This window comes from Choloepus didactylus, chromosome 5, assembly GCF_015220235.1.
Source record: "Choloepus didactylus isolate mChoDid1 chromosome 5, mChoDid1.pri, whole genome shotgun sequence".
In the NCBI taxonomy this organism is placed as follows: Eukaryota; Metazoa; Chordata; class Mammalia; order Pilosa; family Megalonychidae; genus Choloepus; species Choloepus didactylus.
In genome coordinates this window covers 103,699,122-103,726,127 of record NC_051311.1, presented here as the reverse complement: position 1 = coordinate 103,726,127, position 27,006 = coordinate 103,699,122, and the positions used below count along the sequence as shown (strand labels likewise).

General features: G+C 37.0%; 2 protein-coding genes across 9 annotated transcripts in view; one reads left to right on the top strand and one right to left on the bottom strand.

Annotated features, from left to right (window-relative positions):
* Nucleotides 1–21,859, top strand: part of ABCB4 (ATP binding cassette subfamily B member 4) — a 78,076-nt gene extending 56,217 nt beyond the window's left edge. For 4 of the 5 annotated variants that reach the window (XM_037836564.1, XM_037836565.1, XM_037836566.1 and 1 more), the window contains 8 exons: nt 505–708; nt 10,754–10,854; nt 12,475–12,615; nt 14,849–15,005; nt 15,986–16,183; nt 17,684–17,890; nt 20,857–21,003; nt 21,598–21,859. In XM_037836564.1, the coding sequence (XP_037692492.1) occupies nt 505–708; nt 10,754–10,854; nt 12,475–12,615; nt 14,849–15,005; nt 15,986–16,183; nt 17,684–17,890; nt 20,857–21,003; nt 21,598–21,804 (1,362 nt within the window). In that variant the 3' untranslated portion in view covers nt 21,805–21,859. The remainder of the gene's footprint in view (nt 1–504; nt 709–10,753; nt 10,855–12,474; nt 12,616–14,848; nt 15,006–15,985; nt 16,184–17,683; nt 17,891–20,856; nt 21,004–21,597) is intronic. The other variant, XM_037836563.1, reaches the window with a different exon arrangement.
* CROT (carnitine O-octanoyltransferase) overlaps nt 1–27,006 on the bottom strand; it is a 154,289-nt gene that overhangs the window by 71,654 nt on the left and 55,629 nt on the right. For 3 of the 4 annotated variants that reach the window (XM_037836568.1, XM_037836570.1, XM_037836569.1), the window contains exon 17: nt 24,242–24,934. The exons of the other annotated variant lie outside the window; for it this stretch is intronic. In XM_037836568.1, coding sequence (XP_037692496.1) covers nt 24,814–24,934 — 121 coding nt within the window. In that variant the 3' untranslated portion in view covers nt 24,242–24,813. Of the gene's footprint in view, nt 1–24,241; nt 24,935–27,006 lie in introns of those variants that run through there. 4 annotated transcript variants of the gene reach the window in all.

Below are 27,006 nucleotides of genomic sequence, written 5' to 3'. Positions count from 1 at the left end.
TGTCTCTGATGGTCACTGCTCCCACACAAAGGAGGGGGCTGCAGTCGACTGTAATCTCCACAACAGCCCTTGTTTTATGAGAGGTATAATTATGGCGTTTGCTCTCTTGGGTATGTAAATTTCTCTCTTATACATTTGATGCAAAAGGTCTTTAAAATTACCAGCATACTGTGGAATTAGTTTCCCTTTGTTGTTTTCATGAAAAACTAAGTCTGCCCCACAGCTTATCCACAGAACAGATTAATTACTTGATTATGTAATATTGAATTCAATGGGCAGGAGAGGGATGAGAGTTTAAAGGCATAACAAAAAAAGAGCCTACCAGAGCATCATTAATTAAGTGCATCAAAGGTAAAGACAGGTCTCTGGATTTATTGCAATGAAACTGAGGAAAGGCTAGCACAGGCACAAAACACTCTCATGATTCTGACCAAGAAGCCAAGGGCTGGAGCTAATGGATTTGGAACTTAATACACAGCTGTTCTATTCTTTTTTCTCTTCCAGGCCACAGGAACCAGGTTGGCTTTAATTGCACAAAATACAGCTAACCTTGGAACTGGTATTATCATATCATTCATCTATGGCTGGCAGTTAACCCTTTTGTTGTTATCAGTTGTCCCGATTATTGCTGTATCAGGAATTGTTGAAATGAAAATGTTGGCTGGAAATGCCAAAAGAGATAAAAAAGAACTGGAAACTGCTGGAAAGGTGGGTAAAATAAGGCAAGGGCTAGTGTAAGTATTGTTTCTAGACATATGTTTTATTTGAATTATTTATTGTACAGGCATGTTTAATAATTAAATGTACTCACTACAACTAATAATTGTTAACATTGTGTATGAAATATTTTACTGTATTTAGTAATGTGTGGAATTTGCAAATGAAATAATTAGTGGGAAGCTTTTATCCCACAGAAAGCACTTAATATGTGGTAATTATAAGAACTTCTGATTCTTCAATACTGCATTTCATCCAATTTCATCCTACATAGGGCATTCTTATGTCATTGTTAGGACAAATATCACTGCTGTTTTACAGATGAGGAGAGTGTAAGCTGGAGAATATAAGTGAATTGTTCAAGGTAGGACATTTGCCAATACTTAAGAAACAGTTCTTTTCTTCTTGGCTGTGTTTCTATAATAAAGGTATGCAGTCACCAGGCAGCAATTTTGTGGTTCTAATTATAATGGCCATTGGGCTAACATTTACTTGAGTGTTTACTATGTGCAGTTATTGTGTTAAGTATTTATATGCACCAGCTCATTAAATCCTCAAAATAATCTTATGAAGCAGGTACCATTATGCCAATTTAACAAATGAGGAAACTGAGGTTCAAACAAAAGTTGAAGGTAGGGAGAGGATTGTGGGAAGAGGAAGAGTTAGAAGCTCCAGGATACAGTTCCTCCACTAGAACAACTATCAAACAGGCAGGAACTGTTTGAATAAACCATTTTGAAACTCCAGTCTCCAGCAGAAAGCTATACAGCATCCAGGGAAGAGTGAGAGGGAGAGGTGGTAAATTACAGTAAAGAACAGTAAATTGCTCTCTCTGCATGGCAGTTACTGGCACCCATCCCCTACTCTCATGGCAGGCCTCAGTGCTGTCTGGCTCTTGGCCAGCTTGCTGGTGACAGAAGGGACATTAAAAATCCACTTCACCAAGATCAGTAGTGCGCACAGGCTCATAACTGATGAGGGCTTTTGACTAGTGACTTCAAATTGCTGGGGCCCCTGCTCTGAGGGCAGCTGTTGTTCCAACCTGGACAAAGGTGGCTGAGGAGACTTAAAGACACTTTGTTTCCTCAGAGCTGCAGGGGACAGGTGAAGGATTGCACTTGCTGAGCATGTCAAGAAAGCGTAGCTTTGGAGATCTGTGAAAGAAGCTTCTGGGACCCTACCTAATCCTCTACCCAAGGCAGTTTGGAGCTGGCCTGTACCCCTTCATGAGTCCCTGGCCTTGTTCTGGCTGGGAAATGCTGACTTGGGCAACCACTCTCAGGCATGCCCTGTCTCCCAGAATTGGCCCTCCAGGCAAAAACAGCTTGAGAAAAAACAAAGCAGTGTAAGAAACAACTGAAGCAGACAGCCTGGGACAAAGGTTTACCTGCTATAAACTCCTGGGAGAGGGAGAAGGTCTGTCTCCTGGGAAGTAGAGGGGATATTCAAACTCCTGTAAACAGGGAACTCCAAAGCAACTAGCAAGCAAGGCCCAAGACAAGACACAGGCCCAGAAAATACCAGGAGGACCCTGCACTTGGCATTTGCCTTGGGCAGATCTTCCTGATAGGAGGGCTGACACACAAGAAAATCTCAGTCATATCTCCAGCTGGTTATAAAATCAAGAAACATACATTAAAGAGAATAAATCCAAGAGTTAACATTCCTTAATATTAAAATGTTCATTGTACACCAAAAGATTACAAGACAAAGAAAGAAACAGGAATTGATGGTCCATCCAAAGGAAGGAGATAAAAATCCAGAAAACACAATGTAGAAGACCAAACTGTGGATATACAAAACAAAGACTTTTAAAAAATGATGTAAAAAATGCTCAAGGAGATGAAGGAAAATACAGAGAAAGAATGAAAATGTAACAGTACAACAATGAATGAGCAATATGAGAATCTTAGTAAAGAGACAGAAAAGAAACCAAACAGAACTACCGGAGTTGAAGAGCACAATAACAGAAATGACAAATTCCCAGGAGGGTTTCAAAGCAGATTGGAGCTGGCAGAAGAAAGAATCAGTGGACTTAAAGTCAGGACACTTGAAATGAGCCAGGCTGGGGAACAGAAAGAAAAAAGAAATATTAAAAGCAAAAATAGCCTAAGACATCTCCGGAACACCATCAAGCGTACCAATATATACATTATGGGAGTCCTAGAAGGAGAAGAGAGAAACAGGCAGAAGGAATATTCAAAGAAATAATGACAGAGAACTTCCCAAACTTAGTAAAGGATGTTAACATCCGAGAAGCCCAGAAAACACCAAAAAGGATAAGCATGGAGAAAAATACACCCTGTCATATACTGATTACACTATCAAATGCAAAGGCCAAGGAGAGGGTTCTGAAAGCTGCAGGAGAAAAGCAACATGTTATGTACAAGGGAGTCCTAATTGGATTGAGGGCTGATTTCTCATCAGAAACCATGGAGACAAGAAGGCAGTGGGTTGAAATACTTAAAGTGCTGAAAGGGAACAAATGCCCACCAAGAATTTTCTATCTTGTGAGTCTTTCTTTCAAAAATGAGGAAGACATTAAGACAGTCGCAGATAAGCAAAAGCTGAGGGAGTTCATCACCACTAGATCTGCCCTACAAGTAATGCTAAAGGGAGTTTTTCAGACTGAAAAGTAAAGGCACTAGACTGTGGCTCAAAGTGGCATAAAGAAATAAAGACCTGTGGTAAAGGTAGCCATTTGGGTAATTATAAAAGCCTGTGTTATTGTAGTGTCTGTTTGGTATGTGTTCTGGTTTGCCAAAGATGCTGGAATGCAATACACTGGAAATGGGCTGGCTTTTAACCATGCGGATTTATTAGCTTACAAATTTACAGTTCTAAGGCCATGAATGTGTCCCAGCTAAGTCATCAATAGGATGATACCCTCTCTGAAGACCAATTACCAGAGAGCTTGGGCTTCTCTGTCAGATAACAAGGCACATAGGAATGTCTGCTGGTCCTTCTCACCCAGATTTTATTGCTTCAGCTTCTGGCTTCTCCATCTGTGACTTTTTCTATAAACTCCTCCAGGTGTCTCTCTCCCTCTTAGCGTCTCTGGGTTTTTTTTTTTTTTTTTTCTGTAAGCATCTCTCAATTTCATTTCTTAGCTTCTGTATGTGTTTTATCCTCTTATAAAGGACTCCAGTAAGAGGACTAAGACCCACCTTGAATGGGGTCACATCTCAATTGAAATAACCTAATCAAAAGATGCCACTTACAATAGATTTGCACTCACAGGAATGAACTAAAAGAACACGATCTTTCTGGGGTACATAGAGTCTCCAAACTACCACAGTATATAACACCACTTCTTACTTCCTACAGGTGCTAAAATGCATTTGCATAAAAAGTAATGATCAATCTATAGTTTTGGACATACAATGTAACAAAGAACTTCCAAAATTATAAGACTTACAAAGGCTAAATAGCAAAATGGCAGAAGAAAGTCGTGCATTATCAGTAGTGACTTTAAATGTAAATAGATTAAACTGTCCAGTCAAAAGGCAGCAATTGGCAGAATGGATAAAAAGAGTATGACCCAACTATATGCTATCTGTACCCACAAGCAGGTTGAAAGTGAAAGAATGGAAAAAAAAAAATACACCATGCAAGTAGTAACCAAAAGAGAGCTTGAGTAGCTATACTAATATCAGATAAAATAGACTTTAAGTCAAAAACAGTTATGAGGGACAACGGTGATCATTATATACTGATAAAGAGGTCAGTTCAACAAGATGATGTAACAATTACAGATACATATGCACCTAATAGCAGAGCCTCAAAATATCTGAGGCAAATACTGACAAATGTGGGGGAGAAATTGACAGTTCTACATTAATAGTAGGAGACTTAATTATACCACTTTCAATAATGGATAGGAAATCTAAACAGAGGATCAATAAGGAAATACAAGACTCGAACAACACTCTAAACTAGCTAAACCTAGCAAAAATATATAGAACACTTCACCGAACAACAACAGAATAAACAGTGTACATGGATCATTCTGCAGGATAGATCATATCTTAGGTCACAAAACAAGTCTCAGTAAATTCCCAAATATTGAAATCAGCAATGTTTCTTCTCTGCCACAGTGGAATGAAGCAAGAAATAAATAACAGAGGGAGAAATGGAAAAATTCACAAACACATGGAAATTAACCAGTGTACCCTTAAACAACCAATGGGGTACAGAGGAAATCACAAGGAAAATTAGGAAGTATCATGAGTTAAATGAAAATGAAAATACAACAGACCAAAACTTATGGAATACAGAATAGGCACTGTTGAGAGGGAAATACATATCTCTTAATGCTTATATTTAAAAAGAAGAAAGATCTCTAATCAGAAAGTGAACATCAAAACTGGAAGAATGAGAAAAAGAAGAGCAAATTAAAACCAAAGCAAGGAGAAGAAAGGAAATAACAACGATAAGAGCAGAGATAAATACAGAACAAAAAAAAAAAAATAGAATCAACAAAACCAACTGTTAAGTTCTTTGAAAAGATCAATAACATTGACAAACCTTTAGTTACCCTGACAAACAAAAAATGAGAGAGGATGCAAATAACTATAATCAGAAATGAAAAGGGGACATTATTTCCGATCCCTCCGAAATAAAAAGGACTATAAGGGGATGCTATGAACAACTGTATGCCAACAAATTAGATAACCTAGGTGAAATGGACAAATTCTTAGAAATATGGAAACTACCTATGCTGACTCAAGAAGAAATAGAAGATCTCAAGAGACCAATAACAAGTAAAGATATTGAATCAGTAATCAAAAACCTCTCATGAAAGAAAAGCCCAGGACCAGGTGGCTTCTTGGGAGAATTTTACCAAGCATTCTAAGAAGAACTGGCACCAATCCTGCTCACTCTCCCAAATAATCGAAGAGGGAACACTCCTTAATTCTTTCCATGGGGCCAACATCACCTTCAGACTAAAGCCAGATAAAGATGCCACAAGAAAAGAAAATATCTCTTATGCATATAGATGCAAAAATCCTTAACAAATATGAACAAACCAAATCCAACAGTACATTAAAAGAATTATACACTATGATCAAGTGGGATTTATCCCAAGTATGCAAGGGTGGTTCTATATAAGAAAATTTTGTTAATATTCCACACTAACAAAATGAAGAGGGAAAAAGCCATGATCATCTCTATTGATGCAGAAAAGGCATTTGACAAAATCCACCTCTGCTTCTTAATAAAAACACATAGAAAACTAGGAATAAAAGGAAACTTCCTCAAGAATATGAAGGGCATATATGAAAAGCCCACAGCTAACATCCTGCTTAATGGTGAAAGACTGAAAGCTGTTCTCTAGAATCAGGAACAAGGGTACCCACTTGTTATTCAACCATTGTTATTCAACATTACACTGGAAGTTCAACTCAGAGCAGTGAGGCAAGAAAAGGAAATGAAAACCATCCAAGTTGAAAAGCAAGAAGTAAAAATTTCCCTATTTGCAGATGGAATGAGTCTATGTACAGAAAATCCTGGAAAAACCACAATAATGCTTTTAGAGCTAATAAATGAATTCAGCAAAGTGGCAGGGTACATGAGCAGCACCCCCAAATCAATAGTATTTCTATACACAAGTGATGAACAATCAGAAGAAGAAATCAAGAAAAAAATTCAATTCACAATAGCAACTAAAATAATCAAATATCTAGGAATAAATCTAACTAAAGATATCAAGGACTTGTACACAGAAAACTACAAAACATTGCTAAAAGAATTCAAAGATGAACCAAATAAATGGAAGGACAGTCATATTCATGGGTTGGAAGACTAAATATTGTTAAGATGTCAGTTCTACCCAAAGTGATTTACAGATTGAACACAATCCCAATCAAAATTCCAACAGCCTTCTTTGCAGAAATGGAAAAGCCAATCATCAAATTCATATGGAAGGATAAGGGGCCCCAAATAGCCAAAACCATCTTGAAAAAGAAGAATGAAGTTGGGGGAGTCATACTTCCTGATCTTAAAACTTATTACAAAGCCACAGTAATCAAAACTGCATGGTACTGGTGCAAGAACAGACATATAGATCAATGGAATCGAGTTGAGAGCTTACAAATCAATCCTCACATTTAGGGCCAATTGATTTTTGACAAGGGTGCCAACACCACTCAATTAGAAGAGAACAGTCTCTTCAACAAATGTTGGGAAAACTGGCTCCCTATTTGCAAAAGAGCGAAGGAGGACGTGTACCTCATATCTTATATAAAAATCAACCCAAAATGGATCAAAGACTTAGATATAAGAGTCAGAAATATCAACCTGCTAGAAGAACACATCTTAAGAAAGCATCTTTAGGATCTTGTGTTAAGCAAGGTTTCTTACCCTTTATACCGAAACCACAAGCACAAAAGTAAAAATAGATAAATGGGACCTCATCAAAATTAAAAACATCTATGTCTCAAAGGACTTTATCATGAAAGTAAATGACTACCTGCACAACAGGAGTAAATATTTGGAAACAACATTTTGGATAAAGGTTTAATATCCAGAATATATAAAGAAATCTTTCAAATTAACAACAAGACAAACAACTAAATTGAAAAATGGGTAAAAGACTTGAATAGCCATCTCTTCAAAGAAGACATACAAGTGACCAAAAAGCACATTAAAAGATGCTTAATATCATTAGCCATCAGGGAAATAAAAGCCAAAATCGCAATGAGATACCATTTCATACCCACTAGAATGGCTACTGTTAAAAAAAAATACAAAAAAAAAAAAAAAAACAGAAAATTACAAGTGTTGGAAAGGATGTGGAGAAATAGGAAAACTCATTCATTGCTGGTGACAATGTAAAATGGTATTGCTGCTGTGGAAGAGTTTGGCCGTTCTTCAGAAAGTATAGAATTACCATGTGGCCCAGCAATCCCACTACTAGGTATACAAAAGAATTGAAAGCAGGGCCTCAGATATTTTCACACTGATGTTCACAGCAGCTGTATTTACAGTTGCCAAAAGATGGAAGGAACCCAAGTGTCCATCCACTGATGAATGGATAAACAGAAAGGATATATACAAAACGGAATATTATTCAGCCATAAAAGGGAATGAATTTCTGATACACATGACAACATGGACGAACCCTGAAGACATCATATTGAGTGAAATAAGCCAGACACAAAAGGACAAATGTTGTATAATCTCACTGATATGAAGTAATTAGATTAAGCAAACTAATAGAATGAGAGTCTAGAATACAGGTTACCAGGAGACAGGCGGGGCAAAGAGCATAGGGTGGGAATAGAGCACAGAGTTCCTATTTGGAATGATGGAAATGTTTTGGTAATGGATGGCAGTGATGGTAGCAAAACACTGTGAACATAGTCAACAGCACTGGAATATATATCTAAAGATGGTTAAAAGGGGGATGTGTTAGGTTCTTTATATGGTAATAAAATAACAATTGAAAAAAGTCCATGAAACTACACTACACAGTGAACCCTAAGTTAAACTATAGTTAATAGTACAAATATAAAAATGTGCTATCATCAGTTGTAACAAATGTACCATACCAACTCAAGGAATCTTGTATTTTAAGCATGATTGTTCTACAAACCCACAATTTCTCTAATAATAAAAAGTAATAATTTTAAAAAGTTGAAGGTAGGGCTAGGAGACAAGTCCAAGTCTGTCTGATTTCAAAGCTCTTAACTACTCTATTAGATGGCCTCTTTCTATGTGTTTAAATGTATCTAAATCCACAGGGTTAGTTATTAGGGAAAGGAAGACTAATGTACCATAGCAAGCAGCAAAGAGGATCTTTCTTTCCCTCTTGAACCCCCTTTTTCCACATTTCAGAAGGAGAAACTGTCAATTAGATACAAGGAGAATAAATTTTTCTTGAACTAGTTACTTGAAAGAAAACATCTTGCATCTAGTTAAGATAATGGAGTCAACTTTAAAAAATGGTTAACGACACTAAAAATTATTGGTAGTAGTAGTACAGTTAGAATTGATCAGTATGGCAAACAAAACAAAAACCTTGGGTTATTAGTTTTGGTTCTGCTACTTGGTCTATGATTCTGGGGAAAGATCCCCAACTTCTCTGATCCTCACTTTGCACTTTTGTTAAATGAGAAATTGTTCCAGATAATGTCTTACATTCCTTCCAGGAATACTATATTATCTAAGGATCAGAGAATGAATAACTCAGACTAATGAGTCTGAGATTATTTTTAGTAGATACTCTAACAGGGGTTTTTTTTTTTAATATGAGAAATTGGATATTTTAAATGTTAATTATCAGCAATTCAATCATAGCTCAATTTTGTTTACTCAGTCAACTCTTGATTAACTGAGAGAATAAGGTTAGAAAGAAGATCCTGGGAAACTCCCCAAATAATTGTTCATTCCAAAGGTAAAACTCCTGTTTACCTGGGTGTACATTAATCATGGTTGAAGTGCATCAGGGAGTTCGGGTATGTTCCCATTCCCATTTTTCCAAAAGGACTTGGTAAGGAAGTTATTGGCTGCTGGGCAATTGGCTGGGGAGGCTGCACAGTATGTATCCTGCCTCAAGCCCAGCCTAATTAATGAGACTAGGGATCTGCTGCACCAGGGTTAACTTAACAAAGCAGCTAATCCATGGCCAGAACATCAAAATCAATAGCTGGCTGTAACATCATTAACAAATAGTTTCTCGTGTAAATTACAAAGCAGATGAAGCAGAATATCATAGTCTGTTAAGAACAGGGACTTAGCATCAAATGGCTTGGTATGGAATTCTCACTCTCCTACTTACTAACTCTAGTGCTTTGGGCAAGTCATTTAACCTTTCTAAGCCTCAATTCCCTCATCCAAAAAAGTAAGAATAATCACATCTACCTCACACTGTTGTTGTGAGGCTAAATGAGATCATGTCAGTAAATGAGGTAATAACTGGCACATAGTAAAAGCTCAGTAAGTATTCTCTACTCTGGCTATTAATACCATCTGTTAGGTTTTCAATTATAATAAAGATATAAAGTTATTTGGCCTAAAGTATCAAGTACCTTGCTTTCTCCTGGTTATATAAGCTGAGGACTGAGGTAAGAGTCTTATCTCAAAGCTGGTAAAACAAAAACTTAAAATCTTTTGCTTCCTGCACTAGTGATTTAGATGACTCAAACTCTGAACTGTGATTTAGGTAAAATAGCTAAGTCACAGACTATTAACATTAGTGAAGGGCTGTTTGGTTGTAAGAATCAGAAAACTGCTCTGGCTGGTTTGGGTTAACTGGAAACTCACCCACCAGCTCCTCTCTTAGAGCCACAATCTTTATAGTCTTTGAGTCTGTCTACACATCTGCTCCATTCTCAATTTCTACATATTCAGATCAGCTTCCTACATTTACCACTGTGGCACCCCAAGTGGTGACCTTAGCCTCTGAATTCGCAGGACCTCCCAGTTGAAGCAGTCCCCTCCATGTCCAGGAAAATGAATCAGATTGGTCAAGCTTCAATCAGGTGTCCATCCCTGGTTTAATCAGTTATGGCCATGTGTGCAGGGTCATGTTGTTCTTGGAATCTCCTTCCCAATTGTGGGTAGACAGTTTCTCTAAGAAGGGGTGTTCTCAGGGAGGAAAAGATTGGCATCTCCAAAAGGCCCTGAGAAATCACTTAGCCTAATCCTCTCTTCCCAGATCCTACCCTATGAAGAAAGCAACCCAAAGGGGTGGTGACTTAGGCCAGTCACATGACTGCCAGCTGGCAGGGCTGGGGATAGAATCACGTCTGCGGTGCCCAGGGCACTGTTTTTGCCCTAAGGTGGTCGGCCTCCCTGGGTGACCAGGCATATGAAGACTTGCCCACCATACTTAGCACAACCAGAAGTGCTATTAAGAATTCTTCAAACTGGTCTTGAAGAACACATATGTCTTTTGCTGTCCACATTGGAGGAACTTAAAACCTGTCAACATAACCTTCAGGATTCTTTTGACACAGCCCTAAATCCTATATTTTTAATTATTTCATAAGTAAAAGCCTCACTTCTAACGATGGTCTGTTCTATGTTACAGATTGCAACAGAGGCAATAGAAAATATAAGGACAGTTGTATCCTTGACCCAGGAAAGAAAATTTGAATCGATGTATGTCGATAAATTGTACGGGCCTTACAGGTAATAAATGTATGACTGTTAATAAGAACCCAATGGTTCCCTAAGAGTGAATTATTGTCCCCAAAAGATAGTAAAAACTCTGCTGTTCCAAACAATGGTATGACTATAAAGATGACATTCTTTCAATAATCATCTCACTGAAAATAAGTGTCTGATGCATCTGGGCTGCAGGATTGGAGTTTTACATCTCTTGCAAAAACAAAAAGATTGAATCTCCAAGAGCTCAAAGGTACAGAGAACAATACAATATTTTGTTGCCAATGTAAGTAACATGTATAACCCACCTAGGTGATTAGGATAAAGCATTATTTTAGAAAATTGCTCAAATTTTTATTTTTTGGATGGTGTAGAATGAACCAAAGATGAGATGTTATTTGGTTAAAATGTTTCATTTGTTTTCTGGATAAGGACCAGATCCAGCCCACTCTGAATACACAGACTTATAGCCTATTTCACTGGTTTCCAGTTGAGGAGTTCAAGAAATTCCCTGTGGCACTATTTACCACTTGTTTCCCCTATGGCCTGTTTTTATAAATGAATACATTTTAACAGTAACAAAATTGAACATAATCTAGATTACAAATTTGTAGAATGGAACAATAGTTTTGAACACATACACATTTGAAGAGGGATCCTTGAAATTCTCAATTTATTCCATCTCCTCAATTATGTATAATTGCTACAATACTAAAGAGCATACAGCTACATTTCTTCTGTCCATCTGATGGTTAACATATAAATATACATGGGCCATTACCTATAACTTTATGGTTTATTTTGTACTTCAAGAGAATTAAGGAAGAGTATAAAGCTGATGCTAATTATTAATTTGGTTATAATTTAAAGATATAATAGTATTGTAAAGTTTTTGGTAATGTTAAGTATTGTAACAACATGCTCAGAGCATGTAAATTAAACAATCCAAATAAGTAATACTTTGAATTTTTCCTCTTGCCAAATGTCTTCCTTCTAATCTAAGAGTAAATAAATTAAAGTTCTTTTGGAGGATTTAAAAGTCTGATAAAGTATAGCAGGAGGTCTAGTTAGAAAGGGTGCAAAACAAATTGAATTTGAGTGTAGCTCACAGAAGGACTTCTGGTGTGTGCCTATATAAACCTCAGTGGCCCTATTTTTCATGACTATGAAAGATGAATTTTGATATGAGATTATAACTACTTACAAGAGACTAGATGATAGTATTACAGAAATCACATCTTGCAGACAATTCAAACTTCAGTTCTACTTTTGACATTTGAAATATTTTTGACACAATAACCATATTTACATCACAGGGATTTAACATCTGAGTTATTTAATATTACAGTGTAATACTAATAATAGCAACTGTCACTTGAGCAACTGCTTGGTCAGTAGACTCTGTGCTAGGCATTTACATAGTTTTATTTAGTTCTCAAAACAATTCTGAATTATACTGATTATCCCCATTGTATGAATAAGAAAACTGATGCTAAGAGAGGTTCAGTCACTGACCCAAACTCACGTAACTAGAGGCCAGAATTCAAGCCTTGGTCTGCCAGTCGTGGAAGTCATGTTCTTTCCACTACACAGTGCTAAGGGAGACCAAAGAGATTGTTATGAATATATTCATTTGCTTTTCAGGAATTCTGTGCGGAAGGCACACATCTATGGAATTACTTTTAGTATTTCACAAGCATTTATGTATTTTTCCTATGCTGGTTGTTTTCGATTCGGGGCCTATCTCGTAGTGAATGGACATATGCGCTTCCGAGATGTTATTATGTAAGTGGCTTTTAAAATATTAAGATTATTCTATTATGGGGCTTCAATTGGTCTACGCAAAAGTTTCAAGTAGGAAAAAAAAGGTCTCCTTTGGCCAAAGGTGAGGTCAAGAGCTGCATTTACCACAGTACTCAACCTTGCAGGCACAGAAATCTGAACTTGTTAACTCTCCGAGTGCAGTTTAATCATCCGAGCAGACTAAAATTAACCACGCCATGGAAATGATCATAAACCAGAATTTTAGTTATATGTACAACTCCAGTCAGACCAGCAAATTTTCTCATTGTACAATGTAGGCAGAAATAAATAATTAGAAGTGTGCTGGTAAGCATGGACTCAAAAGAAAGGGTTAGTTTGCTATTTACCTGAAACCAAATGATGGCATTGGCAGCAGGGTGGGAATGCTTAAAGTTTGGCAAAGGCTCTCTCTCCCCTCACCAGGGCTGCAACATTTGCTTTCTTGCCTTTCTTTTTTTCTTGGTTTCTCAGGCTGACCAATGGTCTTTCTGATTGATGCATTCTTCTTTGTAAAATATACTAAGTACATTCAATTAGGTAGCAGTTCAGTCTTGCAAAAGGGAAGCCACTCTTTTTAAGATCATTTGGCATATTTCTGCTCTGGTGGATTGATTTTAACGTAGTGAAAGGATCAAGAAAAGTGAAAACGTTTAAGCATTGTTCTTTTGCTTTCATCCAAAATTTAAAGAAGAGCTTTTGAGACTCATGAAAACAGACGGTACTGCAAATGGGAAACTGAAGAGAATTTGCTATAGGGTCTATTAACAAAGGCTTTCCCCTTAACTTGGTCAGTTAAGATCAACTGACAAGGGACAAAGCAGTACCCAGGGGAGCTGTTAACACACCAGCAGTATCCAGCTAGCAGCTACTACCACCCTAAGACTAAAGGGCAAGAGCAGGGAAAGATTTTCAGATCCTAACATAGGGGCCTTCTGTGCTCTTTGATGGAGAGATACCAACAACACTATGGCAACCTGGCAAGATAGAAAGAAGCCAAAGGAAAAAACACCCTGGCCTTCAACTCTCTGATCCCCTGCTAGTGTCTTCCACTGGCCAAACGACATCAGAAGCCAGAGGACAAGAAAACCTTTTGATGGCAGTTCATGAAGGTCAGCCTCCTGGGGGACAGAGTAGGATGGTACAAGGTGGAGAACGGTTGAAAGTGGAAAGTGGCTTTGGAGGGACAAATAGAAATACTCAGCCGGGAATTACAACTTAAGAGTACAACTTTATAATCTAGAAAAAAATCATTTGAGATAATTGGCCCTGCTTTTTAAAAAACCATTACAATAGTAAATTCTGTATAAAAGGCAGACAGTTTTTAAATCTTTCATGCCAAAAAACAAGATTACAGATCACTTGGGATTTAGGCAGCCAAATGTGGGTTATTCATAACTTTCTTAAAATTTAATTTTTGGTACCCTATCATTAAATACTAGGGAGATCCTTACTATACCCTCCTCCCATGTTAAAAACAACAACAACACATTTTATATCTTAGATTTAGAAGTTTGAGAAGATGAAATTCTGTTTTATAGTTCTCCCTTATTACTAGATGAAGAGATTTTTATTGGGACAACTTTGTTTTGGGGTAGTGTCAGTAGTTGCTGTAATTGAAAAATAAATCTGTTTCTATTAAAGGTTTATTATCCCTACTATAAAATCCTTAGTTATAGTGATTATTATTATCACAAAAGTTAGTATAGAAAAAACCACAAACTGAGAGTCAAGCCATGGATTTAATAGGAAATAATCATTCCTTATTCGTAAATGATCAAGCCATTTAAGCACTCTGTGCTTCAGTTCCCTCGACTCTAGACAGGGTATATTAGCTATTAAAATTAGTTGAGATTATATATCAGATTCAGTTATAAGCCACTTTCTGAAAGTGAAGAACTTTGGAAAGTTACATTAACTCTCTGAAATTAAGGCTCCTAAGGAAAACCGGGAGACAAGTAGAGAAAAAGCAAACCCTCGGGCAGTGGATCTTGCCTCTCCATCTTCTCCAATTCTTTTATTTCTGGATTTTGATGGTATAGATGGTGGGGTTAGGGGATGGGGTGGGGGTAGCATTAAGGGCATAAGAAGAAGTAAAAGGGATGATTAAGGGAATAAAAAGATAAATATTAGTAAACAGAACACCTTTGGGTGTTTTTCAAAACATCATGTAGCTAATTATATAAGCTAATATTTAAATTCATCCACCTCTCTCTAGGGTGTTTTCAGCTATGGTGTTTGGTGCAGTGGCTCTAGGACACGCTAGTTCGTTTGCTCCAGACTATGCCAAAGCCAAGCTGTCTGCAGCCCACTTATTCATGCTGTTTGAAAGACAACCTTTGATTGATAGCTACAGTGAAGAGGGGCTGAGGCCTGTGAGTTCTCTGCTGCATGATGAGTACTTAATTTTTTTCCTAAAGGTTTGCTGTCTGCAAAGTTGTAACTAAGGGATACATTTGTGGTGACTGCATTGACATATTTTAAGTTTACTTTGTGATATTTATATGGCTAATATGTGGCCTATTTTCCTTATATTTTAAAATTTCATAGGAGATTTAAAGGATTCTGAAGGTTAGCACATACATATATAATAAAAAATCTGTATGTACTACAACTAAATTTCCATGAATTTTGCTAGTCACTTCTGCATGAAGGTACATAATATAATTCTGTCATGTAAATGCAATTAGCAAGTTGCCTTTAGTTATAACATTTTGTAATGGCTCAGTTAATTAGTAAGAAGGCTACTTCTTGTGAGCTATAATCCTGTGCCATCCAAAAAGTTAACTCAGACTCATTTCTGAGTGTTCTCTACATTACACAAGCTGTTGCACTGTTTGATGTAGAAGCAATGTGGGTAGAGATTGGGACTTATACAGCCTTTCTGGGACTTTCCCAAGTATTCACGTTCTGAGAAAATTCCTGTGCCCAGTGATTGATATAAAGTGGCTTCCAGGGCTTGAGACAAGGGCTGACTATTGAGACTGCAAGTAGAAACTGCTGCTAAATGCTCAAGCCTTTGAACCAAAGACAGAACAGCTACTGGCTTGGCTCCAGTCTCAGAATCAATAGTTGGGAAAGCTAAATATTGGTCTGAAATGAACCAGTCACTGAGTTTAGATAACAGTTCTCTCTGATATAGTGTTCTATCTAATTTCCTGTATTCCCCATCTCCCATCTTCATTTTATACAATAACAACTTGCTATCAATATTAACTGGTGCCAACACTGTACTGTATGTAAATGTTGTGTTTGTCTTCTACAGTCTTCGGTAAAGTTTCCTTGGAGTAATACTTCTTATTACAATACTTATCAAACCAATTGAAATAGCAACATTTAAACATTTTTTTTTTAGGTTAAGTTTGAAGGAAATGTGACATTTAATGAAGTCATGTTCAACTATCCCACTCGGCCAAAAGTGCCAGTGCTTCAGGGGCTGAGCCTCGAGGTGAAGAAGGGGCAGACACTGGCCCTCGTGGGCAGCAGTGGCTGCGGGAAAAGCACAGTGGTCCAGCTCCTCGAGCGGTTCTACGACCCCATGGGCGGAACAGTGGTGAGCACACTTTCTTCGTAACCTGGGTTTTACACTTTATTTTAAGTGATCAAACCAATATTGTCGTGATGAATAAAAACTGGACAAGTGAAGATGAGTAATCCTATCTGAAAAATGACCACATTCTATAAACCCCAAACTGACACCATAACCAGGTAAATATATGGGGACCATAGGGCTGAATATCTGGCATTTAATCTGGCTCAGAAAATACAGGATTTAAAGTTGACCCTACCATGCCGTGGGCCTTTGAGTCAACCTGACCCTCCTGAGAGAACACCCATTTTACTGGCTTGTAAAGGTAAAACACAAACTCCTGCCAACATTCAAAGTAGACTCCCAAGACACACTGGTGGCTGCGTAATCCCTCCCCATCTCCTTTTGCTTTGCTTTCTCTCTCTAACCCTGAACTCTAGGCTTTCTGACTTTGACTTCGATCTTCAACCTCCAGCCCTTTTATGTTTGGCTTTCATCATTTATTTTCTGGTAACTAGCCCCTGGCTCTCTTCCACGAATGAAGACCTGCTCTTACCGATAATGACAGCATCTCTCATTACAGTGGCAAGGCACCCACTGACCTGGTCCTAGTCCTGGTCTAAGTCATTCTCTCTCTAATCAGGGTGTGGGGTGAGCCCATCCCCATTTAGACAGTCACCAGAGTATTAAACCTTGTTTAGTTATTTCTTTCCAGGAAATCTTATGCTTCTGTTAAAATTATTATATAGATATAAATACAGGCAAACCAGCTCAACACACTCTGTAGGTATGGGCTACTAATACTATGGTGGATATTTTATGTTTATCAAGACTGGCTGGACTTGTAGTGTCTATTCCTTCACGTGTAGCCTTTCTGACCTTGAAGAAAGCGGCATTAGTCTGTGAATCACCATGCCTCCTGTTTATAGCAAACAAAACAAAAAGTCAAAACTACCACCACCAAAAACCCTCTCCCGAGTGCACTTTCTTTGGATCTTGCTCACTTTCTGCTGAACTCTTACACTTCAGTGGTCAGAAAAGGGAAGTCGAAGAGGTTTAAAGTTGGCAGTTCTCAGGGAGAACAGAGGTAGGGGTCGGACCGGAGTTAGCCAACTTTCAGAATTTGGGGGCCATGCTTTTTTTTTGGTGTGCCTGGGCAAGGGGAATATAGTAAAGTTGAAAGGTTGGAATCATTCAAGGGACAGCAGGTCTGAGGGGCACAGATGCCTGGAGGAGAGCAGATAAGGACAAAGAGAGGAGTATGGAATGACAGGGCCAAAGATGCGAGAACACCATTTTGCAATTTAGACCAAGATGGCCTAAAAGTTAGAAAACTCATCTTGTTGGACATGCTGGCTTTCAACAGTTTAAGTGCTTAGAGGCTGTATGGCTTGCTATTTCACAACTGTTGTTGCACACATGCAACTGTCCTCCAAATGGTTAATCCAGTTACTTACTATTTAGGTTTGGTTTGTTTGTTTTGCTTTTAAGCTCTTCTTACAGTTTGTGGACTTTGGTTTTCAGCTCCTAGATGGTCAAGAAGCAAAAAAACTCAATGTCCAGTGGCTCAGAGCCCAACTTGGAATTGTGTCCCAGGAGCCCATACTGTTTGACTGCAGCATTGCTGAGAATATTGCCTATGGAGACAACAGCCGGGTCGTATCACAGGATGAGATTGTGAAAGCAGCCAAAGAAGCCAACATACATCCTTTCATCGAGATGTTACCCCATGTAAGTTAACTGGTAACTTCTTAGGCTGAAATCAGAATCAACCATAAATTGTTTTCCTCCCTAAAACAGTCCCCAAGTTATACACCAATGATGTCTTATTATGGAATTTAAAACTACTTATTAGCCTGTGAGCTAGATAAGACACTTAACTTCATGATACCAAGTTTCCTTATTGGGAAATGGGAATATTAGATGTCATGCCTGCCTCACACAAATGTTGTGAGAAGCAAATGATGGGATATAGGTCCAAAACACCTTATCTCGGGTTGCAAATTGGTGGTTGTGAGCTATATTCAGCCTGTAGTCATTTTTGGTTTAGCCCTTATGATACTTTTTTTAATTAAACTTTTTGCGATAACCATAGAGTCATATGAAGTTGTAAGGAATATTACAGAGAGAATCCCATGCACCCTTTTCCCAGTTTCCCCCAGTGATAATATCTTTGAAAACTATTGTGCAACATCACAACTAAGATATTTACATTGATACAATCCACCAATCTTATTTAGATTTCCCCAGTTTTACTTGTACTCATTTGTGTGTGCATGTGTATTTAGTTCTATACAATTTTATTGCATGTGTGGATTCAAGAACCCACCCCCACAATCAAGAAACAGAACAATTCCATCACCATAAAAATCACTCACGTTGCCCTTTTATAGCCACACAGCCACACCCACCTTCCTTTCACACTCACCACCTCCCCATTGTATCTGTCTCCACAGCCCCTTGCAACCACTAATCTGTTCTCCATTTCTGTAATTTTGTAGTTTAAGACTGTTACATAAATGGAATCATAGAGTATATACTTTGGGGAGTTGGCTTTTTTCACTCAGCATAATTCTCTGGAGATTCCCCCAAGTTGTGTATGTCTACAGTTCATTCCTGTTTGCTGCTGAGTACTAGTCCATGGTATAGATGTTCCACAATTTGTTTAACCATTCACTTGGGTTATTTCCAGTTTTGGGCTATTATGAATAAAGCTGCTATAACGATTTGTGTATCATGTTTGTTCAAACATTCTGTGAACCTACATTTTTATTTCTCTGGGATAAATAAGCAGGAGTGCAATTACTGGGTTATGTGATAATTGCATATTTAGTTTTAAAAGAAACTGCCCAACTGTTTTTTCAGTGGCTGTACCATCTTTCAGTCCACCAGCAATATGGGAGTGATACAGTTTCTCTAATCTTCACCAGCATTTCTGTTGTCACTATTTTTTATTTTGACCAATTAGGATAGGTGTGTAATAACTTCTCATTGTAGTTTTAATCTGCATTTCCCTAATGGCAAATGATATGGAACATCTTATGTGCTTATTTTCCATCTATATGTCCTCTTCAGTGAAATTTCTCCTTATGTCCCTCGCCCATTTTTTAATTGGATTTTTTAACCATTGAGTTTTGAGAGTTCTTTGTCAGAAATGTGGTTTACAAATATTTCCACCCAGTTTGTACCTTCTTTTCATCATCTTCACAGGGCCTTTTGCAGAGCAGTTTTTAATTTTGATGAGGTATAATTGATCAATTTTTCCTTTTATGCATTGTGCTTTTGGTGTCAGATCTAAGAACTCTTTCCGTAGCCCTAGATGCCAAAGATTTTCTCCATTTTTTTTTTCTAAAAGTTGTATAGTTTTATGTTTTACACTTAACTCCATGATCCATTTTGAGTTAATACTTGTATAAAGTTGGCTTTTTTAATGTTTAATTTTATTCCTTTGGAAAGGACTACTCTCCAGTGTCCAGGGTTCCCAACACTCGTTTTTATTCAGGTCATTCACACATTTCTTTCACCTGCTTGGCCCCTGAAGGCATTTGAGTTTCTCCCTGCTACACTATAAATGTAAGGAAGAGTTATTAGCAAATATTTGCACCCTCATAGCTGCTATAGCAGTAACCAAAGTGCAGTGAAGTTAATACGGATTTGAAAAATATCTAAGGTAAGTGTTCAATGAAACCATTTTCTTCAGTGACTGGTAAACATAAGGAGTACATAAAAGATGACTCGAGGTCCCTAAAAGTGATGGCAGGGGTAATTTATCTTGTGGTGTTCATTAAGAAATCACATTCACAAGGTGTAATATTCATCTTGTGGTGTACTGGATTTAACTAATGTAGAGTAATTATATTTTCTGTTATATTCTAATATAATTAGAAATCATACCCACTCACAAAATTTGAAAGTTCCATGTTGGTTAGCTTTACCAAGCTTATCAGAGAGTCTTTAACTTGAATCAAGTGTTAGATTTGACTGTGAATGGAAAAACTTTAAAGCTTCAGCTTTTAATATAATTGACATTGAACTTTAGGAAATTAATTTACATGATTGATGAACATTACTGCATAAGCCCTGCAAACTGAATCAACTCAATCTGCAACTTCATTCATTTTATGTTCTTTTTCAGCGTAGACTGCTCCCTCTCAAAATCCAACTTCCTAACAAAGCTTTCTTTTACCTCCCTTTCCTTCTCTTTTCCTCCCACCTTGTTTCCACAGCTTCTCTCTACCCCTTCTCATCTTTCATAGTGTGATGTATTTACTACTCATCTAGTACATACTTGACCTTATGTTACTCAAGTGCTGAATATGTATTTTTTCTCTGATTATAAATTCCTTCTAGGCAGAAACAAAGCCTAATTCACTTTTGTATTAGCCTCTTTAGGATTCCAGTGGCATCAGATCAATGACATTCTGATGGTAGGAATTCAAGAATCTGTCAACTCAGATTTCTGATGTAGAACACATTGGGAGTGAAAGTCACTTGTTTTAGTTTGATTCTGAAAATGAACATTCTGTTAAATTGAAAAAGAATTTTAAAAAAGGCAACTATCTAGTTGCGATAGAAATGTTTTTCCTCTTGTAATTAGAACTGACCATAATATGTTAAAAAGTAAAGATTTATTCAGTGTACCATTAAAGTTTTTCTGGGTTAGAACTTTATTAACTTTACTAATGTATAACTTGCAGAAATATGAAACACGAGTAGGAGATAAGGGGACTCAGCTCTCAGGAGGTCAAAAACAGAGGATTGCCATTGCCCGAGCCCTCATCAGACATCCCCAAATCCTGTTGTTGGACGAGGCTACATCAGCTCTGGATACTGAAAGTGAAAAGGTATAGCCTCCCAGTTCATGGCCCATTTAATTTGTAAAATAATTTTGTGCTGTCAACCATGAAAATAAAATATATATACGTGAGGAAAAATAGTTAGCAATGGTTCTTTTGGGGTAGTAGGATGTTTTCTTATTTTATTCCCTATAGTCTTTTCCAAATTTTCTAAATTAATCACATATTTTTATAAAAAGAAAAAAAAAAGGCATAAAATCCTTAAATTAAATTAAATATTTGAAATTAAAACTTAAAAAGTTACAGAAATCACTTTTTAGCACATTAACTATAATAGTGAAAAATGAAAATAAAATGGTCATTTAAGGGGACTAGCTAAAATATATATATGGTGATTAGCTAGAGAATGTAAGGACATGTGAAGATTATTTATAGCATGGGAATTCATTTGTATAATAACTAAAAAGCAGAAAACTATAAATAGACTATAATGTTAATTACATAAAAGACACAAGAGTCAAAGAAATTAGAAAAGAAATGAAAACAACTGGTTTGCTAGGAAGGTAAAATTATTAAATTTCTTTTAATGTTATAACTTATTTATACAGTTAAGACAAAGCTTCTGTTTTGATTTATCAAAAGGTTGTCCAAGAAGCCCTGGACAAAGCCAGGGAAGGCCGCACCTGCATCGTGATCGCTCACCGCCTCTCCACCATCCAGAATGCAGACTTAATAGTCGTGTTTCAGAACGGCAGAGTCAAGGAGCGTGGCACGCACCAGCAGCTGCTGGCTCAGAAGGGCATCTATTTTTCAATGGTGAATGTTCAGGCTGGGACACAGAACTTATGATGAACTCTTGTTAGAGTGTATCTTAGAAATAAATTTAAATCATTTTACAACTTTCTTTGTCTGACTGGTAAAAGAAGTTTCTAATTTAAGTTATTATGAAGATAGGTAGATCTTATTCCAGATCAATTTAGAATAGCCACTTTGGTATTTGATATTACAGCATTTGAAATTTGAGAAATGGAAGTGACATTTCGTAGGAAATACGAAAACAGCAGCCTAACTCTCCCTGAGTTATCAGAGACATATAGAGAAAGAAGAGAAAAGTCCAGATATATAAATCTGTGGAATTAATAGAAGTCACAGACATAGAGGAAATTCTTATAGCAGGGAATAGACAGAAGACAAGATGCTTTGGGAACAATTTTGCCAAGTACAAAGGAAAAATAAATTATTTAATAGCCTAGTTTTTCCCTTTTGCAAATTATTATATTAGGGAACTGGGTTTTTAAAATGAATCTATTCCCAGGTTTATCATGGAAATTCAGGAGAAGATGAAATGGCCTTTAGACTATCTAACTTTGTAGGCACACATTTTTTCCATAAAGCTTAAAAAACAGTCAAATGATTAAGCAAACATTTCTTTAAAAAAAATTTTCAAACTCAATTTAAAATATACATATTCTCTCAGTGTAATCTGAAACATTGGAAGAAACAAAATGCTGAGTTTCTATAGCAACTGCATTATCTCTTTTACAAATATTCCAGTTTTCCCAGAAAATCAATCCACCTTTCCTAAAACAAGGAAAGACATGTTTGGATGGAGAGTGAAAAGAAATATTCTAGGCAACTCTTGGAAGCTAACCACTCTGAAATGTCTTTTTGGTATCATTTGTTTTTTCCATACTTTCCTATAGCATGATCAAACCTTACTGTTGTACAAGTTGTTTAGGTCAGCAAACTGTCCAAACTAAGTTCTTCTATCTGTAATAAACCACATACTACCAAATAATTTTTCAAATGTATCCATGTATATAAATGGACTGAATTTCGTATTAACCAAGGGAAGAGTGGAGAAGGAATATATTACTTCAGGGACTCAAAATGAATAGAATTCAACCTACTCTTGTGTAATTATTCCCCACTTGCCCAGTAAAGATCATGGGGCATCTGTCCTTGGAAACTCAAATTCAATGGGATTGGGCTGAGGCCCTGAAATTAGTGTTTTTAAAAAGTACTTCAGGTGATTTTCAAATTCAGGCAAGTTGGAGAAACATGTTAAAGCAAAGTGACAAAAGGTTTCTCTGCAGGTGGTGATGCAATTTCCAAAATACCCAAATCTATAGACATTATTTTAAACCAACCAACTAAAGGATTTTAAATGCTCTGGCAATCTAGTCTACAAACCTGCACTAGTGAGGGAAAGGTCTTCAGATTTTTATCTTCCTATTTTATAGTAACTGTGAAGGTTGTATCAAATGGCACAGATGCCAACTCCAAATATTTTCATAAAGAAGTTGTACTGGTACTTCTTAGGATAGTATCTGGCACAGCATGAGGGCTCAAGTGTTGGTCATTATGATGGCTAACAATAACGATAACAGCAAACCAGATTTAACAAATTCAGAACATATAATGACAATGAAAAAAAAAGATGTATACAACTAGTACTACGACCAGTACACTAAGTATATGGTAACCTTTATCTTAAATTGCATAGTAGATTGTTACAAAAATGGCCCCCCAATAAATCAGACCCTCTTGTGCCCACACCCTTTTGCAAAGTGACTTTTCCTCCTATCAAGAAATGAGACTTATCCCGCACCCCTGGAATCTGAGCTGGGCTTGTGACTTGTTTTGGCCAACAGAATGCAACAGAGATGATGTTGCAACATCTGAGCCTAGAACTCCAGAGGCATTGCAACTTTTCCTTCACCTTGGGAACACTCTCATGCTAAGTAAAGAAGCCCAGTCTAGAATACTGAATCATCAGAGATGAGGTGGGGACAGAGGCCCAGCCACCAAGTCTTCAGAATGTGGGTGAGGTCATCGTAGACCTTCCAGCCTCAGTCCAGCAGCCTAATGCTTGCGGCTGCATAAATATCCTAGGACAAAACTTGAAGGAAAACTATCCAGCTGAGCACAATCAACAGACACAATTGTAAGAAATGATAAATTACCGTTTTAAGACACTAAATTTTGGATGATTTATTACAAAGTAATAACTGAAATCAAAAAGGATAAAGTCAAACAGGAATGAATCACTTATTCAAACAAAACAAGAAGCTACATGATTCCCGGAGTTTTATTTTCTAAGAGTAGAAACTACAAAATTGAACAGAGGGGAAAAAAACAAACAGCAAAATCCTGAGAATATGACTCAACATTTAACCCTTTAAAATCACTAAAACAATTAATTTTAAATGCAAGTCTTTTATCTTTATATTTACAAAGCTAATTATAACATCATGATACCATAAATTTTGTTACAGTTTTTTTTTGTGTGTGTGTGTCAGAAGTATAAACTTCCCTACAACAATCTAATTTTTCTGTTTGCTCAACAGAAACGCTGTATTTTAGATCACCATTAAATGGTAGTGATCTTTCCCATCAAACGTAGTAGACTTGTATCCCTGTGGTGAATGTGGAAGACAATGATTTCAGGGAAACCAGTATCCAATCATGTATTTTATACCCTTTGGCAACTAGAAAATGTTAAAGCGCTTAAGAGATGTACTCTACAATGATATTTAGGGATGGGATTTATAACCTACACAGGCATATAAAAAATATTTAAAAATTAGATTTGCATTGTTAAAATTTGTAGTTGTGCACTGTTGAGGCTTATCATAAACATTGCATAGTTCTATATTCACTGTTTCATAATTTGCATTGCTACTGCATCAGAGGAAGCTTAAAAGTAATATTTCTACCTTCTATGGCAGAATATATTTAGAGAGTGTGATTCTTCTAATTTCAAGTCAACATTCCTTCTCATCTCATATTACCAATCTACTCCTAAAATCAAGTTTAATGATATATTTTGGTAAGTGCTTAATAAATGATTAGTCTCTAAAACTGAGCAGTGTTCATCAGCTGCATCATATCATGGAAAGCGCAAAAAACCAGCTGAACTAGCTTTTCTGCATCAGTCTCTGGACATGATTTCCAGGCTGAACAAGCCACAACAAACCTGTGAAGTACAAATAATAAATAATTTAGTACTATGCAAAAATCACAACACAGAAAGGCTCCAAATAGTAATGGTGAATAATTGATCTGGATGTTCACATATGAAACGTGAATTCTTGCTGATACTAGGCAAATGTAACCTGACCACAATTGAAGGTAAATCCAGATTTATATGTAATACTAGGAAACACACAATTTATGATGTGATTAGAGCCTAAGGACAAAGGGGAACAGGAAATTAGCCAGAGCCCAAGAGTGGTCTAGAGTACGGTCTTACTATATTAAGGAGGAAAAAAATTAAGATCTTCCTAAAGTGACCTAAATGGAATGAATTGGAATATGAATTTTTCAAAGAAATTTGAACTATTTTTAAAGAAGAAGGGTATAGAGCTTGAAGAGCTTGAATAAAGAATTTAAAAAGAGAAGGCAGGATAAGAGGAGGGGGAAAAGCTGTTTCTAGATGAGCCAAAAAGAGAAACTCTTTTGGAACCAAGTCATGCTTTCCACGTCTCCTCCTAGATCCTCTTGATAAAGAATCCACACAGGCATGTGATAAAAGTGGTCCCAAGAAGCTGAAGAAAACAGGAGAGAAGCCTGGTTTCTGGTGCGCTCAGAGAAGAAACTGGACTACTACCTCTGTTGGAACTAGGCTTTCCCTTTCCAGACATTAAAAATTTTCTGTAACAGAACATGCATTACTGATGTTCTCACAAACAATGAGGATAGGTGGTTTGATATGCCGGACACTCTATCATGGGACTTGCCCTTAAGAAGACTGTTACTGCAAAGGAGAGGCTAAACCTGCTTATAATTGTGCCTAAGAGTCTCCCCCTGAATGCCTCTTTGTTGCTCAGACGTGGCCTTCTCTCTGTCTAACTGAGCCGCCTCAGCAGGTGAACTCACTGCCTTCCCCGCTACGTGGGATCTGACACCCAGGGGAGTGAATCTCCCTGGCAACGTAGAATATGACTCCCGGGGAGGAATCTAGACCCCGCATCGTGGGGTGGAGAACATCTTCTTGACCAAAAGGGGGATGTGAAAGGAAATGAAATAAAGTTTCAGGGGTTGAGAGATTCCAAATGGAGCCAAGAGGTCACTCTGGTGGGCACTCTTATGCACTATATAGATAACTCTTTTTAGGTTTTAATGAATTGGAATAGCCAGTAGTAAATACCTGAAACTATCAAACTACAACCCAGTAGCCTTGAATCTTAAAGATGACTGTATAACTATGTAGCTTACAAGGGGTGACAATGCGACTGTGAAAGCCTTGTGGACCATACTCCCCTTTAGGCAGTGTATGGATGGATGAGTAGAAAAACGGGGGCAAAAAACTAAAGGAAAAATAGGGAGGCGGAGGGGTGGCAATTTGGGTGTTCTTTTTTTACTCTTATTATTTTATTCTTACTTTCACTTTTTCTGGTACAAGGAAAATGTTAAAAAATAGAGCAGGGTGATGAATGAACAACTATATGACGGTAACATGATCAATTGATTATATACTTTGGATGATTGTATGGTGTGTGAATAAATCCTACTACAAAAAAATCCTAAAAAAAAAAAAAAACATGTATTAAGTGCAAATTAAAATCACGGTGTTGTGCAATTTAAAGCTTATGGACAACTATGCAATTTTCATATCACTTAAAAAAATATTGTCAGACATGTGCTTTGGAACCAGCAGAATAAAGTAAAACATGCTCTAGACTGCTATATAACGATGAAATCAATGTTGGAACGGATTTCAAACACAGGATTTCAATGGATTGGGTGAGATAAGCATCTATAGGATGTACTGCCTTGTTTCCACCTAGTTATTCATGATCACTAGAATCATTTTCCAGCCACACTGTGCAAGTAATTCCCAAATATTTAGCAACATATAAATGTTTCTTTCTACAGATTAACAACTCCTATTTCAATGTTAAATTTTTCAAAAATTCACTTATCTTTCAAATTATAGAAAGAAATCATCTTTCTCAGACAGTTCACAAAAGAAACCCAGATGCCAATTAACAGAGAAAGTGTTTTAACTTCATAAGTAAACAAATAATTCAAGTTTTGTTGTGATTT